Raw genomic sequence first — 12,154 nt, 5'->3', positions numbered from 1 at the left:
ATTGCCCCAGTCTGCACAGCAACCTCCAGTAAAGGGCTCCAAATTTGAATTAGACACCATGCTAAAAGGCACTTCTTTCTGTTTGCTTTAAACCTGCCGCCTGACTATTTCATTAGGCACATGTTACCTGCGGTATCAGAAATACTGAATAATCATTCCCCATTTCACCCATTATTCCCCTTTAGTTCTATTTAGCGGATTTTCAGGTCCACTGATGAGTATGGCTGTATTCAAGCTGGGAGCACATGGCTTTTCTTGCAGCCCAGGGAATGCTGTTTGCTTAAAAAAAGAAATTAACAAATTAAACAACAGTTCAGGAATAACCCAGTGAGAAAATAAACCACTTTTATTCAGATTATCAGGTGTTAATCACTCTTGGAATATAAGATTATCAGCAGCTCCAATTCAAGAAGGTGGATTTCTTTGTTGAACACATGCCTATTTGAAGGATACAAAAGAAATGTTTGCTTATCTACCCAAAAGCTTAAAATGGAACAACGAGCAGATACTTCTTTGCTTTTAAAAATTAAACTTTTTCTTCAATAACAAAATATACTACCTATTATACAAAAAGGACATTCATTTTATTCACAGTTGACAGTGTACAGCCAGACAATCAGAATATTAAAGGTGAACTGCAATACATTTTAATGATACCATTCCTGTTATTATATGTTCTGCGGGTTAGAGCAGCACACGAAGGCTCTAATCAGGCTCCTGTTGTGTTAGGAGCTGCACATACGGAAAAGAAATATATAGTTCCTACCCCAACAGGTTACTGTCAAATCTAGAATAACCCATCGACAGAGGATGTGTCTCAACTGAAAATCATACGTATGCAAAGGGATTTTTCCTCTTTCTTTTTCATCGGATGGAGACCCCTAGATACACAGTTAGTTTTCACTTCCAAACACTATAAAACAGTTGTTTACAAATAAATGACTTTTCTGTGAAGCTTACTAGGTCCGAGTTTAAAGGTTTCTCCTTAAGAGTTCCCAAATTTGCTTTTACCCCAGCAGTTTAGGTGGTGACAATCCCAACAGCCACTAGTTATTGCTGAGATTAATGACATTTTGGAGGAGAAAATCCAGTCCTGAACTTTGGTCTGGGCCAGTACCTAAAAATTTGAGTGTCCTTTCAAATGAGATAGTTTTGGCCTGTATAACGCCCCAAAGAGGTACCGTGCCTGATCATCAGGTCATTGCTCACACCCCAGATCTCACTGTTTAATGTCATTGATAATTTTAAGCAACTGTGGGTCATCTTAGGGCCATCAGGTCTCTGTGCAGGATGCTTTCACACTGCTCATACACCCCTTAGGACCCCAGGCTGGTCCCTGCTATCCTCTCACAGTGGAAGGACAGTAGCACGTACAGTGGGCTCGCCTGTCTCTCTTTCAAGCTCAGAACCCCCTCAAAGTAACCAGGATGGTGCCCCAATTGGTCAGAATTTGAAAATGAGTGGGTTTTGAAGAAAAGTATAGCCATTCACCCCCCAATCTCACCATGCAACTTCGTTTTGCTCTTCAGGCTTCAGAACTGAGAACAGACTACAAAAATAAATCTATTGATCACTAAATCATACATTTCTAGGCAATACTGAGCAGGACCCTTCAATTAAAAAAAAAAGCGAGGGGGCGATGGGACAGGGGGGACGGGACATGGGGTTTGCCATCACAGCTCTGAGGATTTGCAGGGATGAGGACCCATTCCCCAGAAACCAAACCGAGCAGCTACTGGGAACTGATTCACAGTCTCTGAAAATAGAGTCACAGGCACAAGCAGTCAGTTTTGCACTAGGGAAGAGGGTTGGGGGTTGGGGTTTTTCACCCCAATTTCTAATGGTTAATAATGCCCAGTAATTTCCAGCACTAAACAATGTAATACACTCCTGGTTTATTTGAAACCCAAGGCTTAGACACAAAATGGCATTGGAAATGAGAAGTGAGGCAGGGTGACAGCTCAGCACACGGAAGGGAACATTTTTTAAGCCGTTTCACAGGAGTTTATTGCTTCAGCGCAGGAGACTGAGCACCGAAGCACAACAGGGCGTGCGTTGTTGTGCCAGGATCGCATGCCTTGGGCGTGCGCGGTGTGCGGCGTGGGGCCAAAGGCTGTGTCTAAACGCACCCGCACGAGAAATGCGATTTAGGCAGAACAAAGCACGCTCCTGTTGTGCCTCCCCGTGACTGTAAAATAGATCTGTGTCGTTATAAATAGAAAATGACTGGTGACAAAGATGCTGCTTTGACTCACTTCTGAGGCCAAGCTCTTACGCTGTGGTTCCTGATGTCAGAGCAATTTAGCAGCGGTGCTGCAGGCAAACGTGTCTGGTTCGGGGTCAGCCAGTCCTCATCCCATGATGGCTTAATCTCATTGTGTATTCGCTGTGGTCCTTCGCAAGCAATGCTATCCCTTCACCCGAGGACGGTCCTGGACGCCTTCCGAAACTGTGCCCGCTGCAAGACTCAGGTTGCTGAACAGCGAATTACCCTGTCCTCCCCAGAGACCACCAAACTATCTGGATCTGTGAAGCTGAGATTCTGCTTCTACACAACTAAACGGTGCAGCTCCTGTACATTCCAGTGGCAACAAAACCAAAGACTCGGTAATAATAGTGAAGTTTCAAGAGCAGCAGCTTTCCTCTTCATGCCACCTTCCATCCCAACACACTTCACAGCATTATGGAATTAAATAATGCATTTAAATAAAGCATTTAAATAATGCATTTAAATTTATATGTATATACAGTTTCCTTGCTGTGCAATAAGTAATTAAAACAAACCCAGCAGAGATTAGAACTGAATCTTAAATCCCTATTGTAATTTCTGGAGTCTTCTGTTTGCTTAGTTCTAAGCGCAGTCCATAAAACAAACTAATCTTCTGGCTTAAATTATTTAATCAGAATCACACTTCTCTATCAACTTTATACCATATTTTATTCCCAAAGCTGGGGATAACCTCTCATATCATGAAAGCTCTTAAAAACTTCCTTCATGAAAAAGTAGAGAAATCTGCTGTTTGCAAATCCTATTTACTTACTGCTTATTTCCAAACTAAAGCAGTCAATTTAATGAAGGGGGAAAAAAGAAAAAGTGAAACAGAAAAAGATTAATGTGGTGCCCGTAGCAATTTCCCAAATTCTTCAGAGTTTATAGACCTAAGGAGACGGGAAGAGCAGCTTCACAGCAATGCAGCAGAATAAGCTGAAATGACCCTGTGAAATCCAAGTGATTCTGGGAATTAAAGGATGTTCACTCCTGCTGCAGTTCTACACTGTAAACTGCTTTTAGGGCTCCCAGTAGTACCCATTAGCAATAGCCAAGCTTTTCTGTTTTAATTTAATTTAATTTAATTTCCACCAACAAATTCCACCCTGTGGTGAGAATTGACAGTATCATGTTGAGAACCATTAAAGCATATTTGGATTGTTTTTACTCCATGTATATATAAAAAAAATTCCCCCACCCTTCTTAGCTTTCTCTAGACGAGCCACTTCATAATAAGAGTGAGGCAGACACAATGGAGGGATGGTTATACTGTGGGATACCACCATAGGGAGTGTGGTTGGAGATAGAGCGGAACATGTCTTGGCATTCCACTGCCAGCGTGGCCCGGTCCCAGCTCCGCTCTGAACCTTCCCGATAAACCAGAATGGCTCTGGGGAGCACCGGTGGCGTCCCTCCACCTACCACCGGGACAGAGCTGGTGTCCTGCCGTAACAAGACCCTACACATCACCGCTGCTTCCTTTGCTCCTTGAGTGTTTTCTGTCCTCTAAGGATATCTTCACGTTTGAAACATCTTCCCGCTTGTCCTCAACCAGCACAGCGCTGATGTAGCCTTGGGGCTCTACTGGGAATTCCTATTGGGAATTCCCCCACTGGGAATTCTGCCACCAGATTTCAAAGGGAGGAGAATAATAATGCTCTTCATTAATACAGGCTTTTCTGTCATGGCTTTTAGGCCCCTATCCAGGCAAGCAGGCAAGCACATGCCTAACACCAAACACACGAGCAGTCTCTGTTCATAGGCTGCAAGCTCGAAACGCTCGTTAGCGCTGGATGATGGCCCCAGCTGAGCTGCCGACACAATTCACTGAGAGCGCCGGGCCGGAGAAAAGGTGGCACTGAGACCTTTCACTGCGGTTGCCCCATCGCTGGCTGAGCAGCTACGGCGTCTCCCAGCGCCGCTCCTCCAATCTGGCAGCAGAGGCACGGCCTGCTGAGCAGCGACGATGTCGTCACGCAGAGCCACATTCAACTGCATCCTCTGGAGTATTTCCAGCTTCAGCATCTCTCCAATACATGCTGAAAGGGGAATGATTCGGGGCAACAGGGGAATGACATGATCGCTGCCGTCTCCGAGACGCTGCCGAGTCCTGTATCGCTGCGTGGCGAGTGCCCGAGGAGTCGCACAGGGCTCTTCGGACCTTTCGGTCAAACGTTAAAACATGGACTGAACAAGCTTTGAAAACCAGCGTCGGAGGTTCCTGAGCTTTCGTAGGGTTGCAGAGTTGTTTGGGATGTGGGGCAAGGAACAGATTCATGCTTTCTGCTTTCCCTGCGTGTGAGCTAGAAGGGAAGGGATGGAACAGGAGCTCTGTTTTCACTGCCTCACACTGGCCATCATAGCTCACTGCCAATACAAATCAGATCCCTCCCAACCAAGAAAATGGGAAATCTTGTGACTTGGAGGGAACATCTCTGGGGAAATCCCTAGACAAAGCCACCCTAAACACGGTGGCTTGCTCAGGTCTGTGCTGAAAATCCCAGTCCAGACTGAACAGTCTATCACTCTTGGTTAAAGTATCCCAGATGAAAAGACACATTTTTACAAAATGGTTTTAATACTGTTTTCTCCCCAAAAAATCATTACCTCCTTCAACTTCTCAGCAAGTATGAGCCTCACAGCTCTCCTGCCTCCTCTGGAATTACTAGGTCATTGCAGACATCAACATTAATGAAGAGGTGAAAGATTCAGTAGAAAGGCAAAATCTTACTGGAAAAATATTTCTTAATATCAAAAGCAATTCAAGAATAGTGAATATATATAGCAGAATAATAAAAAAATGCAAACTTCCTGATGCTTAAAACAATACGCACGAAGGACACAAGACTTTAGGGTTCTTTTTTTCTCTAAAATACCAATCCACTTTAAAAAGTGACTGTTTCCATGTGCTTCTGGGGATTTACAGAAGTGGGACTTCTACTGTCTAAATTTTTGCAGTGCCCTAAACTCAGGTAGTTAGCCAAACTCAGCTGGTGCAGAAAGGGAGCTCTCTGCTTCTCACCTTCACTGCTGGCACAGCCGAAGTGTGCATTTGGATTTCATCCCACAGGATGGGTAGAACACGCTTCCCTGTGTGCCCATCCACGAGCACCCTGCTACTTAGCGCTGAGGAAAGGGCAGAATGGTTACGGCTAACTTGGAGTTGCCTTTGAGCGGGGATGAAAGAGGAGGAAAAGTGGTTGGGGTTAAAAGAAAATTAATACATTTTCAAAGTAAGTTGCTAGGTGCAATTTGCAGAATCTGTAGAAAACAAAGATGTGCAGTTTCTCTGTGACACAGACTGTCATTCTTCCATAGCAGTGGCTTCTCAGCCGATGCAAACACAGGAGTAACCTGTAGCTCTGTATTCCACACCAGACCTGATACAGCAGTATCATTATATGAGGCTCTCTATTGGAAAAAATGTTTATCAGAAGCCCTCATTTAAACAGTCTTGAAACAGACACTTCTTTAGTCCTACCTGTACAGCAAGATGACCTCTTGGCAATTCAAATATAGTCTAATAGAACAGAAGAGCAACTGTTATATGGGATCCTCTCCTGTAACACTGCTAATAGAAGAAAACCCAATATTAGTTCCAATACGAATGGAGTGTTGGATTGACTGAAGAGGGAGCTTTGAAATAAATATCTAAGAAATGTTTGGATGAAATGGACATCTTTACAGACATTTGGTCTGCATTTCTGCAATGTAGATGATTAAATCCACATTGTTGGCTTCTTTCCCCTCTGCACTATGTCTTTCTTTACATCTTGCAAAAAATTTATGAACAAAGTTATTGTAAATCCGCAATGTCTGCCTTGTCACTTAGATTCTTTTCAGAAATGCTGCCTTGCCAACGCAGATATACAATCCTGTATGATTAATATTTGTTACTTATGATTCTAAATACAATAGAAGGTCACCAAAAATACCCTGCCTAAAGGAGTCTGGAGCCCTTTAAAATCTCACAGGTGATGGATCCTGAGCCTTGAGAACCGAGCTCAAAATCTTAGCAAAACACTTTTCTATGGAGGATTTCCAGTATTTCCTGCTTCTGACTACAGGTAAAGCCAAAAAGCACAAAGGTGAGTGAAAGCTACAGATCTGAAAACATGAGCTTGGATTTCAAAAGCAAACAAAGGTCAGGGAATGCCTGAACCTGTCCATAATCTTGGATCAGCCTCTAATAGGGCTATGAGTAAAACTGCAAAGTTAGGATGCAGAATGAGACTTGAATTCAGACAGAACAGACACGGTAGCGAAAACAGCTCTGTTTTCCTCTTATTCTTTCTCATATCCATCACTATATTTTATTGAGATAATTTTGGAGGCGTTGTTAGAAAAATTGAGATACTTCGGGATTCCTTCATTATCCATTGGAAGGAAGGTAGCTCGGGGATTTTCAGATTTTATAATGAAATCCTAAAGAGATGTTAATAAGACCATGCAAATCATCTTAGAAAAAGCTCATTGCACTAACAGCTCATTTTCTTTTTGGTATAAGCCCAACCATTTTTAAAGACAATTGTTTAAAAACCAGATGCAACTTGAAGACACTGAGCTCAACTGTGTTTTGTGCCTCTTCTCGCAAAACTAAAGTAAGACACATTAGAACATTTCAGGACCATGAGATTCAGCAAATTAGTGAAGATTCACAGAGACAGGAGAAATCACGACAGACCTTGAACTGGTTCACTCACCCTGCCTGAGATCTGCTGTGTGTTTGGACAATCTTCTTTAAGGAGCTAAATGTAATAAGCACAGAGCAAGAATCTGCATCTGTCTCTGTGTCCTCAATCCAAGATCCACTGCAACTGTGACTAAGCAAAGCCACTAACTGAATTACAAACCTGAAAAAAAGACAACTAAGAAGAATGTGGATTCTGTTGATTGGCGCGCTCGTAGCCAGATCATACTGAAAGTAAAGAAATCCCAGTGACCATTAATCAGACAGAAGACTTTTCACTAGAAGGGAATTTGCAGAACATTGCTAATAAGACTTCTAAACAGCCAGAGCCACGTTGACCAGCGTGCTGAGTGAAAACCAAACCAGACAGACGGAAAGACTGAGTCAATTAAAATAAATAAATAAATAGTTGCCTTAATTTAAAAACAAAATAAAAATCACAAATAACTGCGATCTCATGAAGAAATGTTTTTAACAAGCCACATGTGCTTGTGCAGACACTTCTAATCTCATTAGGTTTTTCTGGCTGCTGTTAGTGTTCCCTGAGCCAGCTGATTTCTCAGCAATGTTTTAAAGAGGCTGAGCCTTTGCCCTCCACTCCAGCCTTTGCTATAATAGCCGGTTCTAGGGGAAGACTGGGAGCCTATGGATTTTCTTCCAGGTTTTTGGAAAGTTCAGGACAAATTGACCATTGCATGCAAAACAACAGCCAACCACAAACTCCCTTCACAGTCATTTACCAACATTCTGCTCCCAGCTGGGTTAGCGTGGAAAGCGGCATAATCCCGCCAAAGCGACACGACAGCTTCAGATTGTCATCAGCATCACACAGCACAGGCTGGCTCTCCATGGTGTCCCCAGTCCCCCAGCTCTCTGGCTGCCAACAAACCTGCTGCGCGGTTCCCCTCGGTCACAGCCTGGGGTACCCCTCAAATCAGTGCAGCTCTAGCAGCTCTGATCAGAAGGGGAGCCATACCGAGTTACAGCTCAGCTTTATTTTATCTTTGAAAACCACAATAAATCCCCCCCCCCACTGAAAATCGAGAGCCATGTGCGCTGTTGTACATATCAGGGCACGCGAGTTTCATGCAGAAGAGCCGTCATTCTGAATTTCCTAAAGTAATGTGCAAATAATCACTAGCATAAAGCGGATTGTGTCAGGCAGATGCTACAGAGAGAACAAAATAATCAGTTTTAGAAAACAATCCTAATTCAGAATCACATAACCTGGATCAGTAAACCCTGGATGAGCAGGACTCAGGTGTCACACATGGATTTCTGCTAGCGTACTTGATGAATTTCTGGCTGGAAATGTGCCCCTCTCTGTTTTAGTCTGCCCTCTGTGAGGTCCTAAGAGCAAACTTCTCCTGGGGTGAGATGATGAGTGACCTGTCTGGAGCCCAACGTGAAGAAAACCCTTCTCCTGTCTGGAATTTGTGTGCAGTGACAGCTTTCTCCTGCCTATCCAAGTTTCCCAAGATAGCAATTATAAAGGAACTGGCAACCATACAGTCAGGACGACAATATCCTACGTGGTTCAGTTAGCTGTGCCAATTCCTTCTGTTTGCTGGAGTCAACATGCTGCCCCCGTTATTGCTGTGTCTGTGTGTCTCTACCACTGGGCATTTTGGCACTAGCCCCGCGCTTCCAAGGGCTGCCTGCTCAATTGCTCATTCACTGTCCTTCGCTTTAAACATTCGGATCCAACAGAATCATGCAAATTTTATGCAAAGTAGCATCTGCAAGTCTGACATATTCACTCAGGCTTCCCCCTCTTGTGCCAAGTTAAAAATAAATACCCTATAAACTCTTGGGCCTGCTAAGACAGAATATGCATTCAGAGAGGTTTTGTTAAATATAACAGCTAAGAGCATTTCTCCTTTAGGGTCAAACTCCTTTCCTCCCTACGCCTCTCATATTTTGCTCTTGCCTCAAGGATCTCAACAGCACTGGGGGGAAAAAGCATCCTTGAAATAACCTACAGAAGAACCAGTTCCATGTCTTCCCAACTTTCTTACTTGGAGTTTCAGTTAATATCTTATTTGCAAAACTCCAAAGAATACAGGGGGTGATATACCCCCAGCGTGAAACAAGGAACTAGTAAAGTGGACTTATTTTCAATACTGATTGTGAATAATACTAGTTGAGCCAGATCTTACATTCCGAATTCCAAGGGTCTCGGGTCTCCACCCCCCACACCAGAGCTGCTTTCTCTTTTCTCCAGGGAGCGGATTTGTCCCTGACCAATACACTTGAAAGGTGAAGTCATAGGGATGCCAACCAGAGAGCATAATGATAAAGTATATCTTAAGGCAACGAGGAGAAGAGTCTGCAGAAGGGGATGCTGAGCCACTGCTGAGGTGAGTTAGGACTTGCTGAGCCGCTTGGCCACGTCTGCGTAGGCTTGCTCAATTTCTTTGTCTGCCGCACAGGTGTTGGTGAACTCATCCCTGGCATAGGCGTTCTTCAGGTACCGCCACAGCCCCGTCATCTCTGTCGGGATCTCAAAGTTGCGGTACTTCTTTGCAACAATCTAAACCAAAGATAAAAGAGGGAGGGGAAAAAAAAAAAGCATCCTGCTGGTGATATATCTCCAGATTCCTTTGTAGAGAAAGTCTTACTCTTTCTTGCCATGTAATTAATAGCAAAGGAGGGAAAATGCTTGGAGACTCAGTGGCTTGCAATAAGAAAGCCTGAAAAGTGTCTTGACTGTCTCCTATCTTGCAAGGATGCTCCTTAGCCTAAGGACACTCCAAATCAGTGCCTTGGCTACCGTCACCAAATTACGACTTCTATGGTAATGAGGTTCATTAATTTCACCATATTGTTTTTGGTGTTTTTTACCAGTCTTATCTACATCACTTCTTAAAGCTGAGATGCCAAATAAGGAAGAGCTGATTAGCTGAATCATAAAAAGACAGATTTAAGGAGAAGGCATTAGTAACAATTAATATACAACATATTTTAATGTTAATTATTCTGTTTCTATATATCATTATATTACATTTTATATAAACTATATTTCTATTTTTAATACATGTAATATATTTTGCCTTGCCAATGGTGTCAGAGGGTGTAACCATCCACAGCTGTTGGAAGGCTCTATCCATGTTCATGCAAAGGAAAAATTCAGGGTGGTATGGGCACCATGATTGAGAAACCAAGATGATTTAGCAGACATTAGAAACAGGAGTATTAGGATAAATTGGGAGAGAAAATGGTTATTTCAAGACTTGTTAGACTAGGAAATTGTCTATCAAGGGAAATTTTCGATTCCTAAAAGCACTCAGGCACTTATTCAGGAAAACACTTGAGTGCCTAGTTAATTTTAAGCACCTGTATAGTCCCATTGAAGTCAGTGTGACTAATCTGCGCTTAAAGCTGGTTGGTTGGTTAAGTAGCTTGCTGGATTGGGATATTTCGGTTCTCCTGTAAGAATATACCATATAGAATAATCCTGTGGTGACAGAATGAACTAGCTGATAGGAAGGGATGGATTAGCTGATTTAATGAGTGCTTCCAATCTCTAATTTTTCTGACAGTATAAAATTGTTCCTGGGCATAAATTACATACATATGTGCCACAGGGTTCCCCTTTATTTTTAAGCACATGGTAGAGCTGTTTTCCATCTCAGATTTCTTGGGACAGTCATGTTCCCAGAAATGACTGTGATTTGGTTTTATTACCAGGATCCACTCAGTATTTGCAAGTCCAAATCCTGTCCTAAACTGCATTTAATTAAGCATTCTTGCCTCCAATGATGCTTCACACACACATGGGGAAGATAAAACCTGCTGGGCAACTTAGAGATTTTCACAATTTCCAATGCACATCTCCCATCAGATGAAAAAGTCTTAATACTTTACCCTATTATTCCATCTCTGAAATGTTTTTAAGGCAATATGCTATGCTATGCTTGCCTGAGAAAGATTTTAATTCTCTTTTGACATCTTTAATTTCATCCCAAGGAGACAGGAACCAGTAAGAGGCCATGCATGCATTTTGCATCATCCGACTCTAACATCAGCAATGAAAACAAGCCAAAGGAAGAACTGAACTTGTAAGGATATTATCACATTTCTTACCTGGTGACTTATGCACTTTTTCTGTCTTTTTTTTTTTGCATGTGTGCAGTCAGCTCCCAGGCTCAGTTTATGTTTTGGCTCTCGGAGCCAAATTAGATGCATGACTTGGCTTTAATTCCTAGCTTTCTTGCTTGCCAAGGTCTGCCAGGTACTTGCTTTATTCTAAAAAAACATGTAATCTGATAAATTAAATAAGTGCAACATTTAGAAGTCAAGATGATGTACAACATTTGCACTATACCAGCGACCGTTGTACATCTTAAATCCTGGACCTCAGCAGTGACTTTGATTTGTTAACTTCTCTGTGTGAAATACCAGATGGAACAAATATTCCTCCAAAAGATGGACTGCTGCTCTTAAGTTACAAATGGGTGGGAACTGACTAAAGCTTTGACATCTCTCTTAAGAATAATGGGAACTAATTAATATGAAATATGCAGTTACTTGCAGCAGCATAAAAATAAAGAGATGGGATACCTTGATCTGAACATTGACTTTGCCAGTTATTAGTGAGGGGACAATTTCCCCATGTACTAAATACAGACTTGCTTAAGTTAACCTATAGGAAATGTGGAGGAGCATAAGTGTTTCAGACTCTGCTCTTCTAGGACTTAAGATGCCTCTGTTGAAATACACACATTGGCTTTAGCTCACGGCTGCCGGGGCAGGGCACTTTGTTATCAGATAAAGCTCCTTTGACCATTGCATGACATCTTTTTACCTTGACAACATGGAGTTTGGGCAGAAGGTTGCAGTCAGCAAGCGTCAGGTCATCTCCATCCAGAAACTTGCGTTTAGACACTTTCTCCTCTTCAGTGCTGTCTGCATCAATCTCCTCTGGCAGAGGGGTTCTAAGATAGTCATCCAGCTTCTTCAGAGCCTTCACCAAGCCTTTTTCAAGGGCTTTGCCAAAAAGCAATGAAGAAATGATTAGGGCAGAGTAAGAACTATTTAGAAACACTCACTGTCAATGGCTACGGTAGTATCTAGGAAAAAAGCCAAGATTATTTCTTTGCTGTAAATTTGTGCTCCAATGCCTACACAGCCTGATGACAAAGCAGCCCAGCAAGGTCTGCCTGAGGGTAAAGCTCATCCTGCAATGGAAAGAG

General features: G+C 42.6%; 1 protein-coding gene across 1 annotated transcript; it reads right to left on the bottom strand.

The window, feature by feature from the left end:
- Nucleotides 1-9,324: 9,324 nt before the first annotated feature.
- Nucleotides 9,325-11,948, bottom strand: LOC104515812 (chloride intracellular channel protein 5-like; the record flags this gene model as incomplete). The annotated part of the gene is made up of 2 exons (XM_010159924.1): nucleotides 9,325-9,492; nucleotides 11,767-11,948. Coding segments are annotated over 2 exons (350 nt in total), but the record flags the coding sequence as incomplete, so codon positions are not given.
- Nucleotides 11,949-12,154: the final 206 nt, after the last annotated feature.

The sequence above is a fragment of the Eurypyga helias genome, unplaced genomic scaffold (genome assembly GCF_000690775.1).
Source record: "Eurypyga helias isolate BGI_N326 unplaced genomic scaffold, ASM69077v1 scaffold47649, whole genome shotgun sequence".
NCBI lineage: Eukaryota > Metazoa > Chordata > Aves > Eurypygiformes > Eurypygidae > Eurypyga > Eurypyga helias.
Note: the sequence above shows the minus strand (reverse complement) of the source record. Positions and strands in the feature narration are given on the sequence as shown.